The sequence below is a fragment of the Zeus faber genome (genome assembly GCF_960531495.2).
Source record: "Zeus faber genome assembly, chromosome: 6".
Taxonomy (NCBI): domain Eukaryota; kingdom Metazoa; phylum Chordata; class Actinopteri; order Zeiformes; family Zeidae; genus Zeus; species Zeus faber.
The window spans coordinates 4,846,691-4,871,073 of record NC_137201.1 but is presented as its reverse complement, the minus strand read 5'-3'; the positions used below and the strand labels follow the sequence as shown (position 1 = coordinate 4,871,073).

The 24,383-nt window shown below is 42.5% G+C and overlaps 1 protein-coding gene across 1 annotated transcript; it reads left to right on the top strand.

Annotated features, from left to right (window-relative positions):
- Positions 1-397: 397 nt before the first annotated feature.
- vps9d1 (VPS9 domain containing 1) lies at positions 398-23,742 on the top strand (the record flags this gene model as incomplete). Its single annotated transcript, XM_080002663.1, has 17 exons — positions 398-487; positions 763-835; positions 2,499-2,684; positions 2,792-2,945; positions 3,052-3,163; positions 4,989-5,051; positions 5,433-5,485; positions 5,708-5,795; positions 6,662-6,747; positions 7,282-7,430; positions 8,526-8,921; positions 9,582-9,711; positions 10,603-10,808; positions 11,093-11,177; positions 18,069-18,173; positions 20,854-20,968; positions 23,220-23,742. 16 exons carry the CDS (start codon positions 398-400, stop codon positions 20,945-20,947), a joined length of 2,070 nt encoding a protein of 689 aa, XP_079858789.1. The 3' UTR covers positions 20,948-20,968; positions 23,220-23,742.
- Between the last annotated feature and the right edge of the window lie 641 nt (positions 23,743-24,383).

Genomic DNA, 24,383 nt, shown 5'->3' with positions numbered 1-24,383 from the left:
GGGACGGATCGATAAGATCCAATTTTTCCGAGATACCAGACCGGGCCATGACAGCAATATGGCGGCACCGTTATCGGTCAACAACGTTCCCTTTTCGTGTTCTTTTGGGTTGTTTTTTTTTGAACAGGACTAACTTCCATCTAAACCACTCTGTAGTACTACGTTACGGTAAAATGCGTTGCGTTGCTTGTAGAACACACAAACGTACCAACGAACACAACTTTAACTTCAGAGTTTCCCGAACGGAGCCACATTTAACTCGGAAGCGGGCACTGGCGTCTCCGGAGGAACAATCTCTGAGTTCCAAGGGAACGCTGCATTCGAACTCCCCTCCCCTCTGCGCGTACGCCATAAACAGCACTTCCCCAAACATACACACGTCACATCCGGTATAATTATGGCTACGGACGGGGCGCTGAAACCGCTTCAAAATGCCATGAAAATGGCCAAAGCAGCGATCCAGCTGGACGCAGGGAACCGGCACAAGGTACCGGGGCGCCCCGCTCCACTGATGGCAGCGCCCCGGTTTAGAAACAGGCGCTCGTAAACGTAAACAGGGGCGTTGATTAGGAAGCGTGTCAAATCCATCCGCTCCTCACAGCTGTCACTTGTTTTTTCTGTCATTTGACATTTAATAATGAAAAAAAAAAAAACCCCACATTACAGTTAACGTTTTATAAATATTTGATATTTTTGATTACATTTGTCTGCATGCTCCGGTCGTTTATTGTTGTCATAACATACTCTCCCTTTACTGTGCAGGAAGCCTACTGTGAATACCTAAGGAGTATCAACTATATTTCACATGCACTTTTGGAGGATGCTGTATCAAAAAGTAAGAGTTTTTCCCTGCTGCGAATGTGACTTCATACAATTCAACAATAAACACTTTTGTAAATAGTTTTTTTTATGATTCAACTGGTCCCACTTTTTTTTGAGTACCTTATCTTCCAATGTGAGCTCATGATGGGGTTAATACACCAACAACTATGACTGGGAGACATGTCGTTATAAGATCGATATTGGGATATAATAGTCAATATCATGTGGGATTTTGGTTATCGTGATATACAGTAGTTTAATGGTGTCTATAAGGCTGAACTACATAGACTGTTCTAGCTGTTCTAGCCAATGCCTCTTCCTGCTTGGTTGTAATATCCACGTCACTAGTGATTGATTCTCAACTATTTCTTGTCTGTCAACATTTTATGAAAGCACCAAAATATCATCTAATTGTCAATATTGAGGTTAATCGTGAAAAAATATTGTGATTTTTCTTTAATTTTGTCAATACCTACAGTATAAAATGTACAGTGAAAGTTGGCTTATTTTTACTTTACACATCCATCCGCTTGGTCCATTTCTCTGCCTCAGTATTTTTTCTATTAAATAATATGACAAAATACTTTCAGCTACTGTCCAAACTATGGAATCTTGAGAAGTGATTGTTCTTTTTACTCACATAATAAAGGCCACTGTACGACAATATGAATATGTAGTGTGACACAGGGCAAGTCTCCTTCGGGTGATTAAACAAGGCTGGCGGCAGTCACAGGGAGGTTTGATCTTTCATTTGAACTGGTTACATCCTGAATTCCTCAGTATTCACAGAGGCAAAATGTTACCGGTCGGTCAAGGATTTTTACAACTCCACAATGCAACACCTTCCCGGCAAAAAAACAAACATGTTCAGAAAACAAGTGTGCGGATCAGGCCGATCAGCACTCAGCTAACGCAGACCTGGGCCTGCCAGCACAGACATCCGTCGCCATTGTTAATCATTTTAATCCCAAGTGAACTGATCAACTTTAGGAAAGAATGGAAGGCTGTGAAACCAGTCTTAATCAGATTAGTTAGTTAGGTAAATCGATAGATACTTTATTCATCCACGAAGGTAAATTGCAATGTCCCAGCAGCTCACATCACAAAACAATGGCAGTAATAATTTACAAACAATAGAATAAGAATTTTGGAAAAAAAGGAAAAGTGTCAGTATCTAGTGGAAAAAGTGAAATGTACATTAAACCGCTCGCACTTAACTGTACACAATTAAAAGAAATGGCAGGATAATGGAAAGCATACCTGACAATTTTTAAGCAATATAAACCTGAAGAATTTAAGCAGTAAAAACAGAAGGAAGAATAAACCAAAACAAATGTATTAGCAATGTGACAAATAATCTCTTGAACTTGAACTTGAAGTTGAACTTGAAATTCATACTTCCCGCTTCTGGTCATTGTACAAAAAGTAATATTTATTTATTTAAATGTTGGTCATTGCACAAAAAGTATTATTTATTTATTTAAATGTAGTGTTATTATTATTATTATTATTATTATTATTATTAATAATAATAATAATAATAATAATAATAATAATAACAACAACAATAATAATAATATAAAATAATAATCATCATAAATACATAAATAAATAAATAATACCATTACCATTACATAAGAGAATGCACTGCCTATGATGTTTTCTTCTGACCACAGAGGAGAGTGAGATGGCAACAGTGGAGGTGGAAAGGATGCTGCGGCTGGCGGAGCAGTGTTTGGAGCGAGCCAAGTCCTTCGCAGGGAGCATGGAGCAGCCGCCGTCGGACCTCTCCACGTCTGAACTGCTGTCCCCTTCCCGCCCAGTCCCTGTCCGACCGGGAAGCCCCGCAATTTCCTGCACCGGTGAATACATTGCGGCCTTGATCATTTGATCAGTTGGGGTCAAAACAAGTCAATATTTATCCACATGACTTCTTCTTCACCCCCTTCCTTATTGGCTGTTGATACAGATCCTCTCCACGATATTCCCATTGACGCGGCGTCTAAACAAGCCTCCCCCACCAGCGCTTTGTCCGAGGGTGGCGGAAGGGAACCCCCGTCTTTCCTGTCGCCAGAGGTCTTCCAACAGCTCCAGGCAGCCGAGCAACAGTGCACAAGCAGAAAGTACATACTTTATAGACCGACCTACCCGCCCCGCATAAAGGTTTATTTTTTTTTATCATATCAGGGTATAAATGTTTTCATGTACCTACCTGTGTGTGTATTCTAGGACATTGACACCTATTGAAGAGGCGTCTCGCTTAAACCAGAAGTTGAAAGCAAATTACGAAGCCCGCCTGGCGAGGCTCGCTCCCGGTCAAGCCTACCAAAAGACATCTTTGGTTAGTGTGTATTCATGTGTGTGTCAGACCACTTGACGCAGTGACTATTCAGTCCACGCCAAAGTCTGTGTCTGTGTAGAACTTTATTACAGTTTCTGTGTCCGCCCCCTCAGTAAGAGCTGCTTATTGTTTCGTATTTTCCAAAATGCATTTTGATGACATTTGTGTAGGCCAACTATTTCCCATACTAAATTGCATGGGAAAGCTTCACTAGGGAGCTCATGAAGTTAAATCCAGTCACATTTATTCCGTTTTTCATATCAACTACAGACAGGTGTCGTTTGTTTCACTCCGCATACAGTAGTTTGTATTTATATTTCACATATATATATATATATAGAGAGAGAGAGAGAGCACATGTGATTCAGAATGCAGCAGTCATGTTTGGCAATGTTGGTTAACCCTAACCCTTTGTGGTCACTATTTGACTCTAATCATTCAATGGTACTGATTAGTGATGAAAGTTTTGGTTCTTTTTTTTATGATCAGTTTCCTAATGAGTGATTTAGTAAAAACAGTTTAGATATAAACTGACATTATAAAAATGAGATGTACATCAATGTGCAGGTCAAATTAAATGAACTGGAGCCTTTCAAGCGCCTCTTCGGAGAGCAGTCGTCGACGGCTTCTTTTTTATTTTTATATACGGTCCACGTCATCGCCACACCCCCGCCTTCACTCCCACCCCACCCTACCCCACCCTACCCCACCCTACCCCACCCCTCCGCACGTGGCCACTGCGCACGAGTGTCTTTTTTTGTTGCGTCGCTGAAGTCGCGAGGACCGGACCCTGCTTCTCGTTCAGACGTGCAACGTAGTCTCGCGAAATAACGCGATAACAAAGCGGCGACGCGCTCCATTCCTGCCGTGAAGTCGGTTGTTTGTGTTTGTTTGTTTTTATGATCGAGTAACTCTGTCTTCCGGGGGTGTGAGGGGTGGTGAGCGTATTTAACAAAAATCTCACTGAAGGAGCTGGAAATTCAGTTAAATATATATTTTTTATTCTATGGGATTATTTACATTTTTTATTAAATACCACCGCTCCGATAAGGGGAATGTTCCGTCGCAATAGTAACCAAATGGAGCTGCGTGTTTGCTGGAGAAAACTAAAGGCTTTCGTAAAGGTAAAGAGAAGTTTCACATTAATGGTTGCTTCAGCATCAAAGACGACATTGTGTTGCAATTGAGTGTAGTTAATGGCAAAAGCAGAATTCTTATCATAAACCGTATTAGTTGCAGTCATATTGTGTAAACAGACAAACCATGGTCATTTCATCTTCCCTGGTTTACTGTCAGGCCCTCACACTTGCACTAGAGGACATTTATCTAGATCATATATATATATATGTATGTGTGTGTGTGTGTGTGTATATGTATGTTTGTATATATGTATATATATATATATATATATGTATGTATGTATGTGTGTATATATATATATATATATATGTATGTATGCATGTGTGTGTGTGTGTGTGTGTGTGTGTGTGTGTGTGTGTGTGTGTGTGTGTGTGTGTGTGTGTGTGTATGTATGTGTATATATATATACGTGTGTGTTTATATGTATATATGTATGTATGTGTGTGTATATATATATAGGTGTATGTGTGTGTGTGTGTGTGTATATATATATATATATATATATATATATATATAGAGAGAGAGAGAGAGAGAGAGAGAGAGAGAGAGAGAGAGAGAGAGAGAGAGAGAGCGATATAGAGGTGTTTGTGTGTTTATATATACTTTTTGCAGCTTACTCTGTGTCACATAATTTACCTAGTTATTTTAAATTATTTTTACTTTCACCTGATTTTACTCAATACAGACGCTGTCTCTCCAGCGGCAGATGATGGAGAACCTCATCATAGCCAGAGCCAGGCAGAATGCTGTATCCTTCTTTTGACAGCCTCTGTGTTTGCTCTTTAAAAAAGAAAAATAAACTCCAGTTTAAGGTACTTCGATTAGGGAGTAAATATTCCACCAAGCACCTCAAAACATCCAAAATACAGTATTGCGCTGTTATTCCTTTCAATGTATTTATATATTCTCTCACTATCAGGCGTATCCCTGCAGCTGCTTGCTACTGTGGCCCCTAAAGTTACTGACCATTGTACATTATTGAACTAAACCCAAGCTGTAGATGTCCTGGTGAGCAAGTGATGACATTTAACTGGAACATATTGAAATTACATTAATCATTAATAAATCAAAAATTGGTTTGCATAATCCTTCATATGGCTATGTTGTATGGTTTCCTTAATGCTACCAGCTTCAACGGAAAATCGAAGAGCGGAGACTAAGGCTACAGGAGGAAGCCAACAGGTAGTTGTTGCTCATGAACAAAACTTAACATTAATTAAGTTAAAATTAAATTAACTGAATTTTGACCAAAAAAAACCCTTAATATTTTAGTATGCTGGAGACAGAATTACTGTATATGATCTATTACTCCTTTGCTTTCAGAAGCGACATAATTCGGCAGTCTCTGCCTGCCTCCTTTTAAGAGTAAATACCAAATCATTGTATATGTTTTTGTGGCTTCAGGAGGTTTGCAGCCTCTGCAAGTGTAACTGCAGAGGAGCAGGAGCAGCGTGTACTCTACGCTAACGTGCTGGAATATGAACAGGATCACGTGAGTCTTGACTAGCAGAGTAGTAGTGTCTCCAGCTGACTACACATCAGTGAGTAATTGCAATAAATGCATAAATTTAACCTCCCTTCAAGCGTATGAGCTGAAACCTCGAGTCCAATGAAATCATATTTACTGTTGCCTCTGGCACCAGAGGTGGAAAATCCAGATTCGGAAAGTAAAACTCCACTCCGGGATCTTGAGCCAACCATGTAGATTTGCTCATTAGCGTCAACCTGAAGGGTCAACTGATGAGTGGAAGCAGAACTTTTACTTTCTTAACCTGGAATTCTCCGCCTTTGGGCTTGGCGCTTAGATTTACCTTGGTGAGAGTGAGCGACGGGTCACGATCAACGTAGAATGCTATCCCTCATTTATCAGACGTTTAGCGTCTGAGTAGCTTCATGCTTTGAGCCATCAGGATCTGCCTTGTTGCTTAAATAATCTTCACACGTCAATATGATTTCACTGGGCCAGTGGACAGCTTGGAAAGATGCATGAAAGCATTTCTTCCATTTATTTTTTATCAAGTAAAAAGGGATGTCTGGAAAATCCACTCGCTGTTTAAAAGCATCGTAATCCCCTAAGTTTTCCTATGAGGAGTGCGGTAACACCTCCGTCTCTGTTCTGCTCAAAGTTCAAACTATTTGAGCCATAGTCTCTGACCTTTCAATGTTCATCCAATGATTATACGGGGTGAGGCAACAGGTTACTGACAACAGGAGACAGGAATCTGACGATGGCGGGGGCGAACTTTGTACCCGACCTCTGAGAACTGTTCAACACAATTTTAAAATGATTGCCCAGCCTTGTAAGAGAAAGCCAGGCACTGGCTTTATTCTCCGGCTCTCCGTGTGTGTTTCCTGCAGGACTGGCCCAAACAGTGGAAAGCCAACATGAAGAAGAACCCGGATGATGCAGGACTGGTTTCGGGCTTGGTCTCCTACCTGCTGAGGTAGGCGACGCAGAATGGGACATTCCGTTAGGGTGCTCTATTCAACATAGTCACATACTGTAGGTAGTCATTGCTCCAACTTGCCAAGCAGGACGAAACTTAACATCATTCATGGCTGAATCATTTACTAACCTGAGTTATACCTTGGTGTGCTATCTGTCTATCTGTCTATCTGTCTATCTATCTATCTATCTAGCATCAGCTTCTAGCGAGCTGCTACATAACCTCAGGAACCCTGTGAGATTGTTCATAATATATATATATTTTTTTTACTCTAAGATATGGAGTGTGGCGCAAGACCACACTCCATATCAGATCGAATGTTTGTAAACAAAGTAGTGTTTGTGTCTGTGTATATGTCTGTCAGACTTATCTGTCTCCATAGATAATTCACTCTCCCTCTAGAATGCTACTATTATATGCAAATGTGATAAAATACCATTGTCTTATTATTTTTCTTTTTTTGAAGCAAGAGTGATGGGAATGGTGAATGTTTTGATCATTCAACCTAATGCCTTTTGCATGTGGCACCAGCTGTCCGGACCACCCGGTGATGAAGCTCCTGAGGAAACACCAGTACCGGCTCTACAACAAGCTGTACCCGATTGTTAGTAAAGGTCTGCCGCCATGTCCCGCCTTGCCGCTCAAACCTTCCCGTGGCGCCCACTCGCTGCTTCACCAAGGTACTGTAGAACTGACCACTTTGGGGGATGGGCAATTTTGTTATTGGCATTTGGCAGCCATTTTAATTGCTACCTACTAACCTGTGATATAAGGGAACCAAAATGGTATGATTGGGGAAAGCAGGATGAGGCCATGTTAAAAGATGTTAATTCGCCTTATATATAAAATAATTTATAATCAATTGTTAAATTAAAGTGCAATATGAGGCATCCCTCCATCCTTTAAACATGGTTGTTTGTGAAAAAATATGATAAGATCTACTCCCAGTAACTGAATTGAATTCCAATAAGTAACAAGTATCAAGTTCAATTTCTCACGTTTATAACAAACTAAATTTCATGAACATCAGTTCAGAATTATGCGAGTTACAGTCGATTTTTTAGAAAAGTCTGCATCTCTCAATACATTTGTTTACTAGCGGCTCTTGACCGCTCCGATATGGTAGAGGAGCAGACACATAGCGGTGACATACCGCTAACCAATCATTGTGCTGCAGAGCAAAACACAGCACGCATCCGTCTTGTCTATATACTTTTCACTGCAACTCTGCATCGAGATTTATGGAATCATTACTTTAAAAAGTAACAGCAGCAGTAAAACCGTATATCACTATGATGGTAAAATTTTGCAATTGATCCACGGTTCACATGTGAGCCGCACCGTGGGGGCGATCCATATAGATCAACTACGTTCCATTACACCACTAGTTGATATTGAGGTAGTTAATAGAGAGAATCCAGGGAGGGAATGACTTGGACCGCAAAGAATTTCTACAATGCATTCTTAGAGGAGCCCATACCAAACATACCATCTGGTCTATCTCAAACACATTTTCATGTGCAAGTTCCCACAACAGGCTTGCTTATTGTAATGTCTCTTTATTTTTAGCTTGAGGAAAAAGCTGTTTTTTGTATTTTGCAATGGCCCAATGAGCCCCTCCCCCTGATGGGATGGTGTCTACAGGGAAACGTAAAACCCATGGCTAGTCACTGTGGTGACAAACAAAAGCAAGTAACTTGGAGCTCAGTGTTCAGGGGAGTTAATCGAGAAAAGAGTTCATCAAGAGTCCCGCCAAACCTTTCGTCTTCCCACAGAGTCCCCGAACAACCCGGGAAGAACCGCCACAGGTATCATGGCGGGCGTCGTCGGCAGCCAGAGATTCATCTCCAACCCCTCGCTCTCCCATGGCCACATCGCCAACTATGAGGAGGAAGAGGAGGAAGAGGAGGAGGGGGACGAGCAAGACGGCACACTCGCCACTGCGGATCGAGAGAATTCCTTTGAGGACCTTGAGCAGTTCTTAACGCAGCTGGACTGGGCCCCGGCTCATGGCAGTGGGGCCGCCGATGACGAACCGAGCATTGACTCGGAGCTGACCTTCGAACCCTCGGAGCAGCCGTCGCAGGGGGAGAACCAAATGCAGGAGCTGGAATCCAGAGTGCTGAAGGAGCACCTCAAGTCGGTCGTGAAGGATATCCACATCGCTATTGGTGAGCTGTGGTTATTGTTTTATGGGTCACTGTGGGTAGTGGTTCTGCATACATGGTGGAGATTTGTGTCGCTGCAGGACCGTCATGACGATAAGCTTTTGGGGGCCATTCACGACTGGCCTGGTCGTGAAAACGGGTTGCCAATGATGTTGGTGCAAGCCAGTTATTATGAGGTTCATGTTAGCGAATCAAGGGTCATATCTAGCAGCAAGTTAAGTGTAAACAAACAATCTCAAGCCCGTGTTCAGAGTTGCCAGGTCTGCGTTTTTCCCGTGCGATTTGGCTACTTTTTAAGTGTTTGAAGTGGGTTGTTTTTTTTGTCCACGAGTTGGGGGTGGCTGGGTTTGTCATGAGACCTGGCAACCTTACCTGTGTTAAGTTTCATTTTTGCGGCACTGCTGCTGAACTAGCACAGGTAATTATGTCCCAGAGAGCCACAACTAGAGCAGCGTGTTGGAGAGTGACGACCACAATGACAGCCACACCTGCTACAACTGATGGAGATAAACAGCCGTGCCATATTTACAACAAATGTTTTCTTATGTCAGAAGGAAAGATGCATCTTACCGAATGAAGTACATATGGAAATATTGGCTATATGGTTTGAATGGGATGAATTTCTTCAGTCTCTTGTGAGTGTTTCTGTCTTTTCCGTTTCAGATCAGCTGTTGTCACTGTGTTTGCTGTCCTTTGAGTGTCTGAACACAGCGAACTCCAAGGACCTTTGTGTGGCAAGCATAGAAGAAGCCTTCTTCACACCGCTGTGGAGCTCCCTGCTGGCTCTCTTCCGGTAATGCAGTTGCATCCGAAAATAATATACGCCACCAATCTGAGTCTTAGGCCCCAGGCGCACTAGCATTTCAGCAAGTGTTTTTCATGTATGCGGTACATGGCTCCCTTCAAAATATCATCAACCACACTAAAGTAATCAAGTTCTTCCCCTTACATTGGCCATTTCCCAACATGTAAGAAGCGACCTACAAGCATTGTTTTGAGTGAAAGCGGGCTAGTCTTCAATCAATAAAAAAAACGCAGCCAGACGGGTAATCAGGTTTTTTAATGTTACACAGTATATGTACAGTTTGTATAGTAAAAAGAAAATTATAACTAAATTTCATATAGTATCACCTGAAATGCACTTAAATACTTGTTGTATCTCTCGTTAGCCAGTATGTGGCAGTGTTGCTCTAAAGTTAGACTATTTGGCGCTTTCATCGTTGTGTCGCTGAAGCATCCTTAATTTAGATTCTGCTTAAATACATTCCTACACATCTTTTGATGCAGTAATATTCCAAGTCCTCCTCAGTCATACTACAACATGACATGGGTTAGGTGTGTTAACTGCCATGTTTGAAAACTTTTTTTTTTCAATACAGTGTTTCTTTTCAGTTTTTGAAGCGTTTCTCAGAATTCATTGACTACAGTACACCCTCTTTTTATGATCAGCTTGAGTCTCATTCTTTCAATGTAAGTGAGTGTTTCGTCATCAACCCATGACTCAATGGACTCGGGGCTTCTGCCACTAGAAGCCGATTTGGCTGCGTATATACCCAGTGGCGGTGTGTGAGTGATGTGTGGGATGTCCTAAAAATATAACAATATAGTGACCATACCAACGGGCATTACGGGACTGTATCCTCTACCAGATAGAAGGTAGTTTATCTCTTTGCCGTCACCACAGGAAGGTTCACAGGGACAGGGAGTCAGCCTTCGAGTGCAGCATGAAGCTGTACTGTGACGCCTCTCCCGACGACGTGGGGGTGCCTCTCAAACTCTTCCCCCAGGATCCCGGCGTGCTGCAGGGTTCCTACCCCTACGAGTCGGCAGTTCAGGAACTGAAGCTCCTCTGCAAAGACTGCTGTCCTCAGAGGAAGCTGGAGTGTATCGGTGTGGTGATTCATTAACGTTTTTATGTTGTTGTTGGCATTGATACGCGATATTGAGGTGATTTGCACCAAATCCAGACTTGGAGAATAGGTTTCCTTTACTTTCACCTTAAACGGCAAAGTTACCATTGATTAACTTCCGGATGTCTGGTGTTCACAGATAATTAACCTAGCTTGTTTTATGGAATCAAACCTTTTTTCGTCCCAAGCACCATTTCATAAAAGGCTGTGAATACAGATTGTGAATGAGCCTTTTCTATTTGTGTTTTCCCTTTTTCATTGCAGTTCGAACGCTCCGGCACATCTGCGCCTGCGCTGAGGACTACAGGAGTCTCCACGAGGTGGAATACGCTCCCAAAACAGCCGCCATGTAAGTAGCATCTTATCGTCCCGTCACACGGATTTTTCACGTAGACAAAAATGTTCAGCAGGTCCAACTGCCCCACACTATGAATTTATTTTCTGTACAAAGAAAATTCTTGCATCCAGTGCCTGTGTGCTTATCCTTGTCGTGTTTTTAAGATGGGGAGGAGTGGGGGTGGTCCGAAAGGTTTTTTAATATCTTTTTTAGGCTTCCTACCCCTGTCACATTTGATCAGGACTAAGATGGGTTCAGCCCCAGCAGTTGAGGGGGGCTGTCCCGTGTCCGCGCCCCTTCCCACCCCCCCATCGAGTGCCTCTTCCGAGGGCCAGTGCCTAAAATTGGGTCGCGCCGTCTATATTTTGGAGTGCACTCGGCGGGGCCCGACAAGGTGCACGAGGCAAAAAGTGCCGGGAGAATCCAGGGTAATTCAGAAAGGATCAGACTCACTGGGTCAATGAACCCAAAATTACTGGGCACACAGGCTTGCTGAGGGCTCAATTTAGCCAGTAAACTTTCTTGGTGATGGTGGTGGACTAAATGAGGAAATGTAATTGCATATGTGTGTGGCGGTTCTGGTTTGCCAGTCAGGAGATGCAGCCTTTACACCGGCCAATTTAACCTTAATCTTAATCTTAACCTTAACCTAATAAAGCGAGCAGTTTTATTTGTCGTGAAATGTATCTAAGTTTGGAACGAGTTAATGAGGCGTAGGGATTAAGTTTGTTCCACTTGGATGCGAACGCCTTTTATTTGCGGGTTTGTTTTTTACTACAGAGCCTGCGCTCTTAAGCCCAAAGGAAAGACTTTTTTAAAGTTGGGCTCAAAAGACAATCAAGGCGGCGTCAACAACACCAGAGTTTTATGTCGTCCGGGTGCGTTCTGCACTTAAAATGTAAAGATTACACCCCAGCTTTAAAAACGCCGCCGCTTGTCAGAGCAGAATGGCAGTTCTTTTAAAAATAGAGAACACCGGACTACCGCTTGCAATTCTCATCACTGTCATTTTTTTTTAATGGAGAAGGGTTTGAGGCCATGCCTGCCGCTCTATATCTGTCTCCTTGTATCGTAGTGTGCGTGGACTGATCAGAGCTAAGAACACCAGGGGACCCGGCCGGCTAGCACTTCTCAGAGACATACATTTTTTTTATTACATTGTAAAAATTGACTTTATTTACTCTATTTCAATGTAGACTAGTTATTTAGATGGATAGATAGATGGATACTTCATTCATCCCCGGCGGGAAATGGCTGTGTCTCAACAGCTTAAAATCAAACAGTAGGCAAAATAATAATAAAGCAATACATTAAATATACAAAAAAATAAAATGGCAATGTATGGAAAATCAGAAAATATATATATATTATATGTATTGTTGTGTATATATTAGGACTGCCTCAAATAATCGACAAGAAGAATCTTAGTCGACCAAGTTTTTCATGGGCCGGTTGGTCGTGGAATAAAAAAAAAACTCTATTTGGGAGCTGTGCCTTGTCAAGAAACGCTAGAGGGCTTTTCATTTGAAACAAATTCTAACAAAAATAAAGGTTCAGTCTCCTTGCTGGTTGTTCAGACACACTCAAAAATAATTAAAGCTTTTGACAGGCGGCTTGATTTGTGTGTGCAGAAGGCTCGTTATTAGCTTTTGTATTTATTTGTTATGCAGTACAGTGTGGACAAGGTTAGTTATAATATTGTTTCTCAGCCCTGGAACTCAAACCATGTTCTGATGCTCCAAAAACATATTTGTGACCCACCGCAGACTTTAGGGTCATTTGGCGGCTTTCAACTTTTTTTCTTCCCCGTCATTTGAAAGTGTGGAGTAAGGGCTTCCAAACAAGGTGTCACTTAAGCAAATCAAGCAAATATTTTTAAAGCTATGACTTGTTAATGACAAGGGTGTGGCAAACCGTGTTTCTGAGATAATCACCTTGAAAGTTTCGCCGAGACTTGCTTCGGTCAGCTAGCTCCCAGAATGCAAATGGGGTAGCCAAAGCCACATGGTTACTTAACATATTTCTGAATGGGCCAATCACTGCTTTGTTCTTGTGTTTTGAGGGAACGTTGAATGTATTTTTGTTTTGAAAAAAGCTTTTATTTAACAGTAAGAATATACATGTTTTATAAAAGTGGAATTATTTTATTTTAAATCACCAACCTCAACGGACTTCATCACGTCATCAACTTCTTCCGTTGTAACAACAACGGGCATATTGTTGGTTTCCTCCGGTGGTTCTTGAAAATATTCCATTTCATCGTCACATTCAGGTTGAAATCCGCTGTTTGAAATGTTCTCCAAGTCTGGAGTAATATCAGATTCAGCGTTGCTGTCGGAGAACTGCCTATCATCGTGTAAAATTAAGTCCAGTGCACGCTGCTTAAACTGACTTGGATCTATCGCACTTGTCCGATTAAGTTCCGTGATATGATTTAGATCTCCCTCTACCCGCTTCTCGTGATCAATAACAACACAGAGTTTTCACAGAAGTGAAAGTGAAACTGGATCCTTATGTCTTGTTTACGGAAGTGACGGTGACGTCAGTGACACGCCCCCTCCACTACTTTGTCACCGTGTGTGTATAAAACATGTAAGATTTAAAAGTTGAAATCAAAATGGTTTCGCATTGCGACTTCTTATAAAATGGAATATGGATGAATGATCTTCACCTGGACTGTCGCTTTAAAGGAAAAGATCGATCTGCGTTGTTCAGCACTGTTCAGTGTCTTGGTAAGTGAACTGCATTTCCCCACGTTATCGAACGGGAATATTTAACTCCACGGTTTAACATTTTTCTACTATTTATAAATCAAACTCGGTTTTGAAAATACGTTGAGAGATTTTAAAAAAAAGCACAAAGGAACACGAATATGGATAAATTTCATTTTCCTTTAAGAAATGTTTTTTCAACTTATTTGGCTGCTCCTGGCGATTTTAGAAATGTGCAAGACGGCGGCTTTTACTGCGGTGGTTCACCTTTGTAAATTAATATCATAAACGTGGGACAACTAGTCAACTAAAGACTGGAACTGACGACTAATAGTCGACTAGGGAAATCTTTAGTCGGGGGCAGCCCTAGTATATATACAAATGATAAACAACAAATATATAACAGTCCTATACAATAACTTACGAAATAAACAGTGAATCAGAACAACGTACCTGACATTAAATATAAACCTTAAAAAGTAAACTAAATGTTGGCAGTAATCTTATAAACCAAAAATCAAAAGCATACACTTCTGTATTATTTTCTATGTAAAAATAACACAAACGCATAGCAAAGGATATCATGGATAGCAAATCTATTAATGATTGCTACGCTTTTTATGTCAAAAGTACATAAACCAATTTGCCACATTTAACTAAACTCAACGTCGAGGGTGGCCGCTCGGACCTCAAAGTGACATAATTGGAAGCTTATTTAAAGGGGACCTTTTATGCAAGACTCACTTTTTCATGCATGTGCACACACAACCTGTGAAAAACGACAACTGAGTCACTTTTTTATGAGCGTTCTAATTCAGAAGACGAGCCGTTCAGATTTGTATCTCAGTACTACCTAGCATTCAATCACTTTAGAATTAGAACCGCCCTCCATCTGAGTAACTCAGCAAACAAATCTTTTAAGAGAAAGGAATTAATACCAACTGTCCATGAAGACACTGCAGAGGATTGAAATGTATGTATGTATTTAAAAAATAATTGTGTGGTGTGTTTCTTTCTAAAAAAAACATTAAAAGTAAGTGGTACATAGACTGTAGGCTGTGCCATCCGATCCACTGTGCGTTTCTCCAAACAAAACCAATAAAAAGTGTTTTTATTGTATATATGTATTTATTTAATTATTCCTCCTTCGGCTGCTCCCGTTAGGGGTCGCCACAGCGCATCATCTGCTTCCAATACCTTCTGTTCTGCGCGTCTTCCACCCATACACCAGCCGCCTGCATGTCCTTCCTCACCACATCCATAAACCTTCTCTTTGGCCTTCCTCTTTTCCTCTTGCCTGGCAGCTCCATCCTCAGCCTCCTTCTCCCAATGTAACTCTCATCTCTCCTACACACGTGTCCAAACCGTCTCAATCTGGCCTCTCTTACTTTTCCACCAAACTGTCCAACCTGAGCTGTCCCTCTAATGTACTCATTCTTAATCCTGTCCTTCCTTGTCACTCCCAATGAAAATCTCAACATCCTCAACTCTGCCACCTCCAGTTCAGCCACCTGCCTTTTTGTCAGTGCCACCACCTCTAAACCCTACAACATGGCTGGTCTCACTACCGTCCTGTAGACCTTCCCCTTCACTCTGGCTGGAACCCTTCTGTCACAGATCACTCCGGATACTCTTCTCCACCCACTCCACCCTGCCTGTACTCTCTTCTTCACCTCTCTCCTGCACAGCTTTTCGCTGCCCTCCCTCCCATTCAGACACATGTATTCTGTCCTTCCCCTGCTGACTTTCATTCCTCTTCTCTCTAATGCATGCCTCCACTTCTTCAGGCTCTCCTCAACCTGCTCCCTACTCTCGCTACAGATCACAATGTCATCCGCGAACATCATAGTCCACGGAGACTCCTGCCTGATTTCATCTGTTAACCTGTCCATCACCATTGCAAACAAAAAAGGTCTCAAGGAGCTGATCCTTGAATGCCTTCATCACGCCTACTGCACACCTTACTACTGTCTGTCTGCCCTCATACATATCCTGTACCACTATTATGTACTTCTCTGCCCCCTTTCGACTTCCTCCTGCAATACTACACTTCCTCTCTTGGCACCCTATCATATGCCTTCTCTAAATCCAAAGACGCAGTGCAACTCCCTCTGGCCTTCCCTGTACTTTTCCATCAGCACTCTTAAAGCAAACATTGCATCTGTAGTACTCTTTGTAGTACTTTATTTAATTTATTTATTGTATTTTAAGAATCCCCCCCCCCCCCCCCCCCGTCCGAGAGTGCCGGTGCAAGCATGGCAACAAAAGTCGGAACAAACTTTTAAATTAGGCCTTTTAGATCTAATATGAGTGAACTGGATTGCTTATTTGCTTATTTCTCGCCTCAAATTTTCTCAGAAACAGATTTTGGTGGACTGATAAGGTGACAGTTACGGAGTAAATACAACAAAACCCGGACGGCATGCTCAAATGCCATTGGCTCACAGAACCCGGAACTTGTACTCAAACGCCATTAGCTCAAGGAACTCGGGGCCTCTGGAGGGTGGCTCCTCCCACTAAAAACAGCCCGTTTTGGAACAGGATGGTAAAGAGGCATGTTAGAATGGCTTGAATGCATAATCTGAGTGGTATTTTCAGCAAAAAACTTCAAAAACATGTTTTTGGGAACTCAGAGACCTATATTAACTTGTGTAAAAAGGATCGTAATAGTCCCCTTTAAAAGGAAATGCCACTTAAAGGTGAAGCACCTGAAGGCCAGCCCATAGCCGCTGGAAGCTGAAATGTAATAATATATACTTAGAAATATAACTATTCTCTTGTTTTGCTTCAAAGCTGAGTCATGCTCTGCCAAAGGAGTAACTAAAGACACATTCTCCTGCTGCATTTTCCATCTCAACCTATGATGTTTGCTTTAGTTTCAGCTGTTGTTTTTTTTATACTGGTTCTGTGTCGACCCAGATGTGAGTGCTTTTCTGAGACCATCAGAGACCACCGGTGTTTTCCGGCAGGTCTCTTTGATTCCAAGCAAGAGATTTTAATTGTACTAACTAATTGTTGTAATAACAATTTATTTTCTTATTTGGTATTATTTCCGTTGTTAGGCTGTCAGTTTTTCTTTTCTTTTTATTTTTCTTCTCTTACTTGATGAAAATGTGCACAGGCGCACATCTCTTTCGCTCACTCTTTTCTTTACCCCTTCAGGAGCATTTCCGCATTCAGTCATTCTTTTGTTCTCCCCTCCACCTTTTGTCTGGTCCAACACCCTGCCCCCCAGCATCCTACTGTAAATGTATTCTGCCTTTTTCTTTTACTGCCCATTTTCCCCATGTTTCTTTATTGCCAGAGTCTGGATTCTTTTGACTGAATCACGTAAGATTTTTGAATGAATCTGAATCAATTCGATTTAATGCCGTTGTGAACTGAAATCGATATTAAGGGCATTGTTACCTCGGAATGGAATGCAGACCCACCGGATCTGTTCCAGGATCGGACTTAGTCACCGTTGTGTGTGTGTGTGTGTGTGTGTGTGTGTGTGTGTGTGTGTGTGTGTGTGTGTGTGTGTGTGTGTGTGTGTGTGTGTGTGTGTGTGTGTGTGTGTGTGTGTGTGTGTGTGTGTGTGTGTGTGTGTGTGTTTACAGTAGTTGGCTCATAGGAGGTTTCTCCCAGGACTGTGATTATATGCGTGTGAGGTCCGACCTCTCTGGTTGCCACGTTACAACGCTAACATCTCCTGGAACCTGCGAGCGGGAGTATCTGGTTGCATCCGGCCGGGTCGGTCTCTCGGGGGGGGGTGGCGGGACTTCCACCTTCTCACGCGAGCGTTCACTCGCGTGTGAGGGGCGGCGATATACAAACGCTCCCTGTCTGTACCCCAGGGGGAACTATCAAGCCATCAACATCTTCCAGACCCATAATTTGTCTTCCTAACAGCAGTCGTTGCTGCTGGTCGCTGTATCTCTGCCATCTCTGCAACACACATCCCAGTTAGGGCTGCGTGTGATTGGGGGGTTTAACTCCGGCCTTTCTCACGGGACAATCTCATCATCCAACCATTTCTCTCACTTTCATTGTCTCATTTTTATTACTATATCCTTATTACTGATTTGTATGTATGTATTTATTTATTTATTTGCTGAATTGTCATCTAGTTTTTTTGTGCTTGTGCCACTGGAATCAGATACCACAAGTGTTAAATAAAAGTACTTTAACCCCACCCCCCTCCTCTGGACAGTGGTGCGGACGACCTGCTGCCCATCCTGTCCTTTGTGGCCCTGCGCTGCCAGTGTCCCCAGTTGGTGTCCGAGTGCGCTGCCCTGGAGGAGTTCATTCACGAAGGGTTGGTGCCCATTTTTTTTTTTTTTTTTTCTTTCGCTACCCCAAAATATAACGATTGGAATTTATGCGGTAAAAATATTACCACAATAAAAGCTTGTTTTGGATTTGCAGATTCCAGAGATGTGGACTCGATTCAGTGTTTTGATGACTTGCAACTTGACTTGACAGAAAATAAATGACTTGAGACTCGACTTGGAAGTTAAAGACTTGTGACTTGACGTGACTTAAGACATGATGACTGGAATGACTTGTTTGTGTTAACTTTCATTCACCGAAAACATGAACTAAAACACAATTGGCAAACAAAAATGTACCTTGGTTGGGATTGGTGGTCCCCCTCACCTTATGTTGACGTGACACGGTAGCAGACGGCCAAATGTTGTAGTAATCCATGAATGGTGCCATCCTGCAATTTTGGATTTCCTTATCAAACACAAGTTGGTGTTTAGAAAGTTGTGAGTTGTAAACATGGGACGGTGTTTTTTTTTCTCTTCCGTGTGAAGCTCTGTGCGCGGTGATTGGTTCCGAGAGCGCCGCGCTCCTTTGTTTACATTTCCTCCCAAGCCCAGATAACGTAAAGCACAGTGACTCCAAATCGTCACATTGCTATAGAGCAGTTCTGCCGCTGATTTGCAACATATAACATAACATAAGCGGTATAAAAAAAGTGTGTGTGTGTGTGTGTGTGTGTGTGTGTGTGTGTGTGTGTGTGTGTGTGTGTGTGTGTGTGTGTGTGTGTGTGTGTGTGTGTGTGTGTGTGTGTGTGTGTGTGTGTACAGACAAGATAATTTGTCTATTGTCTTACGAAATATCATATCGCACTTATCGCATATATCATATCGCACAGCCGCGTATTGGGGACAGCCGCGTATTGGGGAAGTATGAGAGCGCACAATGGGCATTGTCATGATTGGATGACTGCCATGTCAGTCAGTCAAGCTCCTCGCTACCTGACGTTTTTTTCAACAAGACGCACTTGTTGCCCTCTCGCTGTTTTCACACACACAGTATGATCAGATCAGATCACGTCATCATGGCAGCCACGACTGTACCAAGAGTTATCACTATCGGATTCAAAAATTTAATTCAATAATTTTCATTCAATCAAATCAAATTGTGCAAATTTATTCATAACTTTTTGAGATGTAAACAGGTAGACAGACGGACAAGGGGGGGGGTACAAAGTTTGAAGTTTAGTCTGACTTTCAGTGTTTCACTGTTCAGAAGTGATGGGGAGGGAATCTTTTTTTGATTGAGAATAAAAAATTTTTGAGAAGTGTTTCTTTTTTTTTTTTTTTTTTTTTTTTTTGAGAAGTTTGATTACATTTATTTCACTGAATATCAAAAATTATAATACAAATAAAATTCATCGTCACACTTATTTGGTTTGATGATTAAATAGATTGGCCAATAATATTGTTAGACAGGTACTAATACCTTGTCTTTTCTCTTTATGAAGACTGGATACTGCAGGTAAGACTGCAGTATCTTGAAAAAGTGACTTGGGACTTGACTTGCCTTAACTAAGGACTTGACTTGACTTGCCTTAGGAAAAATAACTTGAAACGTACGTGTGACTTGGATAAGAGGGACTTTGTCACATGTCTGGCTGATTCTGTATGTTACACTGACAGGAAATTATACGACTGCACAGGAAGCTGTGCAGTTTACGTGTTGCTAATAACAAGAAGAGTTGCTACAGTAGCAGACCTTGCTTATTAAAATTAGAGGATCATTTCCTGATTTTACATTGTTTCTAACTTTAGTGAACCATGGGATGCTGCATATTGATGCGTTGCCAAAATCTGATTTGTTAAAGGCAACTCTCAGAGTGAGATTATGTGACAGTAAAATGTTCCTTCCTTCTTCCTGTTTAGACCCCTTCCTCCTCAAATAAATGATTGGGGTTGGGGATTTAAGGGCAAAGATTGGATTTGCCGTTTTTGTGGGCACGCATCATGACCACGTCATGGTGCGTGCCCGTCACCACAAGTTTTAAAACTCTGTAGGAAAAGACATGCGCCGGCTTGATTGGCCACGGCCAAAGAATGTCAGGAAATTCTGGATTTGGTTTTCCCTTCCCTGTAAAAACACAAATTAAAAATCCTGCTTGGTGGGGAAACCACTTCCAAGCTCTGTGGTGGTTTGGAAGCCTTCATGAGGCGGCAGAGGCAGGACCAGGGGTGGGGTGGGGTGGGGCGGGGAAGTGGCAGAGTCAAGTCCAGTCAATTGGTGGAATCGCACAGGAAATATGTTTAAAATTTCTGGCTCTGGACACAGTGTCACGACCACAGCATTCTCAGCAGTTTAGAGAGAAACATCCCATTATCTCTTTATTGTTTGGCTCTTGCCTCCCCCCCCCCCCCCCCCCCCCCGATGTCAGGCAAGCTGCGGAATGCAGATTCCATGCTTGGAAGGCTGAGGGAGGATTTTCTACATGGAATCTTTGGGATGCGGTGGTTAGTTGTCATTTATCCTTTAGTCAAAGTAGAGGACCTTATTCTCTCTGTGCTTCATCCAAACAGCTATTTCGGTGCTGCAACTAGTGCTGCTGTCTCAGTTCCCGCCTCTAGCTTTTTTAATGGAAAAGGATAATTAAATGTCATTTATTTTTTTGTTTACTTATTTGCACCTCTTCATTGAGCCAACTAATGCTTGATCTCTTTCCCCCCCCCACCTAGCTATTTGATTGGAGAAGAGGGATATTGCCTGACTTCCATGCAGAGTGCCCTGGCTTATGTTGAGTCACTGCACACAAAGAATTCAGCTTTGTAAAGCTAAGCTCCCGTGAAAAAGGTAAACTTCCACATCACTTAAAGACTCAATATCTTTACGATTTGTCTAAATGGGAATGTCACTTTCATTAGGCGATCCTTTCAAGCCTTTCAAGAACGATCCGATTCTTTTGAGCGGCTTAAAATACTTTTTTTCCCAGGTTTTACTTAGTTTTTGTTTTATTTCATTGTTTGTTTAAGTTGCTGTCTCCTCTACTGTTTTGTTCCCAATCACACTGGAACCATGACACGCTGCTTTTCCCACGTGTTCATGAAAAAAAGGGCATTTCTCCTGGCAATGGGAAAGGTGTCAATCGCTTATTTTTAGCGACTTTAACCGGGTTTAAAAAAACCCCTGTTTTATGTGTTAGCCAGCCATTTTCAGTGGCCACAGTCATGGCCATGAAACTACACACTACTGTCACCACAACCCTTTTTTTGAGGCTAAAACAAACAAGTACATGACATCCCGAGGCGATGGACATATTGGGCAGGTTTGCCAAAAGTGATTGAGCCCAGGCAGGGACCCAGCGATCCTGACCGAGATAAAGAATTTTGGGTTGGGGACTGAAGTAGACAGACTAAGACTTCTGCCGTCTCCCACTTGAGCAGGGCTGGACACCCTGTCTGGTCAAGGCCCCCAGAGCCACACTGGGATGGCGTGGCATCTTTATAGAAAGTGACATCCTCAACTGGCCTGCCCCAAAACTTCCAATGACACAATGATTCCACTCCAGCGCGGCACTTGGCTCAGCTGCACTCGGCGCCCCAACGAGCTGTCACTTTCGCTGCCATGTTGCTGGGCTGAGACGAGGGAAACTGGACATTTGGAAGTATTTCAGCAATAAACAGAGGTGCGAACTTGTCACCTACTTCAGATATTTGCTGTTTTGAACTTAATAGGGGCCATGTACATGTATCGCATTAGTGGGGTGGGGGGGGGGGGGGGGGGTAGTCTATTCATGAGTATTGTAACATTTGGCACATTTTTGCCATTGTTCTACAGCAGGTCCACATGGTATCTGTGAAACCACCATACAAAATACTAAGGTTGCTGTCCTTACAGAGGTCAACTACACGCATTACCCGGCTGCCAGAAGAACAACGGCAAAAATAGATTTCTGTGAGTGATGCGTGAGCTTACATTGTAGAATTTATGGGAAGAAGGTCCACAACATGGTCCTGTAGGGACTCAACTTTCGAGACATGTTTTGAGGACCTCAACAGGATGTCTGCTCCTGTGAAGCAAGTGTTGCTTGTTACCTGAGCCATGCCTTGAGCTGTGGACCTACGTGCCGGGACAAGGGCCTGTCTGCCATGTCTTACACGGCCAAGTCTCAAAGTCGAGATAGCATGTAGGGACAGGGCAATAGAACAGTAATAGTTGAGAACATTATCATCCTTTTGTACCATTTCATGCCCAACCTGCCGCTGTCCTCCAAGGTGGCCCCAGACCAGAGGAAGCAGCTGGAATTCTACAGCGCTTCATTCTCTTCATTGTGGCCCCTCAGTGAAGGAGCACCTCGCTCACTGGAGCAGACCTCCAGCCTTACTGCTGTCACCATTTACCAGACATGTTGTATGGATGGCCTGGCGCTGCTGGGGACTGGCAGACTTGGTTTCCTGACACTGAGGAGCTTCTGAAGGAGCTTTAAAGGTGGAAGATGGGAGATTATCCCGTTTGCAATCCATGTCTAACTGCTCCACCAGGCTGCAAACTGTGCTGAAGCCACATCATCTATGGAATTCATTTTGTGCGCTTCTTGTTTTGGATCCAACCAAGCTGTCTGGTGTAATAAGGAGCAGTAAGAGCTGTGTACAGTCCATCCTCTCTTTTGGGTCAGGTTTTTGCTGAGGTTTGGCACCACTAACTTAATATTGACTAAGGGAATTCAGCTGAGGCCAGTTTGGTGAAGTGGTGGATTGCTAGGAAGGACAGAATTCTGACTCTTTCCCCTCCTTTAGAAGTGGATCTGCAATCTTCAGCTAGTGATTACTTTTTCTCTCATAAAAATGCCTTCAACTTTTAAATACAGTGTAGTGTATGTATTTTGAAAAATCACAGCAATTTTCTGGAGAGTGAAGGCAAGTTGATGGTACTTGATGCCTACTGATCATCACTTCCAGTCTGCACATTAAAAAAAAAACCTCCAATGGCTGAATTTATCACCAGGCTTTCCCCAGCAGAATTTTTTGGGAGACCCCTCTCATTTTCCCCTCTTCATTGTATTTTTCATTGTAGTTCTCATTCAGTTTCCCACATTGTGCTCCAGGAATCTGCAGATGAAGAGCCCCAGCCTCACGTCCCAATCCGACCCATATTGCCACGCTCCGAACCTGCCATAGCTGCACATGCCTCTGAAGACAGAGATGGTATACACTTCATAACTATTTACTCGAAAGAACTGTGATACATGGGCCGTGCTTGCTTGGCTTGTCTGTACAGACATGTTGAAGGGCCGTGCAAGGGATGCCCTGCTTCAAGACGGACTGGGTAATGCTAGATGTTTGTGCTATGATCCCAGATGCGAGAACAGCCCACCGAAACATAGTAAGACATCCGGCGGAGCAAAATTGCAAATACAGGAGGAAGAGACTGCATGCTCTAGTGGTTCCTTAAGGAACGGGAAAAAATTGCTACACGTATGTATGAATTCCTGCCTATACTGGACTGTTGGTTTGGTCAAACTTCAAATGGAAACTGGAAATGGAAAGTTGTCTACAATGGGTTTTTTTCCAGGCTAGATTTTTTATTTTTTTATTTTTTTCCACATTTCAGTAAAATTAGCAGTTCATTATCACAAAGTATTTTAAGTTGTGTACGGCGCATGACTTGGCTAACACCTTGCACGCCTACATTCATAAATCAATATGTATTTTACACTATATTAGGAAAGTATTTTTAGGAGGTCTTCGGGGAATGACAATGTTTCAAATACATATATATTTTTTAAATCAATGTAATTTGCTGCTGTCTTTATAATGGTTTGTGTGTGTGTGTGTGTGTGTGTGTGTGTGTGTGTGTGTGTGTGTGTGTGTGTGTGTGTGTGTGTGTGTGTGTGTGTGTGTGTGTGTGTGTGTGGTAATGGTAATTATTTGGGCATGTTTATGTGTGCTCACATTACATTACTACACACTATCTGTTGGTGGAATGAAAACACGCTCAAATGTATCCGCAGCAAAAGAAAAGTAAAATCAGGATATTAAATGAATGCATTTTGGGAGTCGAGGAATTTCAGGCTAGATTTAACCAGAGGACGGTCTTTGGCTCAGAGTGGTAGTCGGTCTGCAGGTGACCCGGGCAATGTGAGGTTGCACCCTTGGTGGGGGCAGGGACTGTTCTTTCCTATGGTGGGGATGGGGTATACACACAAAATTAAAGGAACCACAGGGGTGTGCTTTGTAATCCATTATTTAAAAAAAAAAAAAAGTTTGAT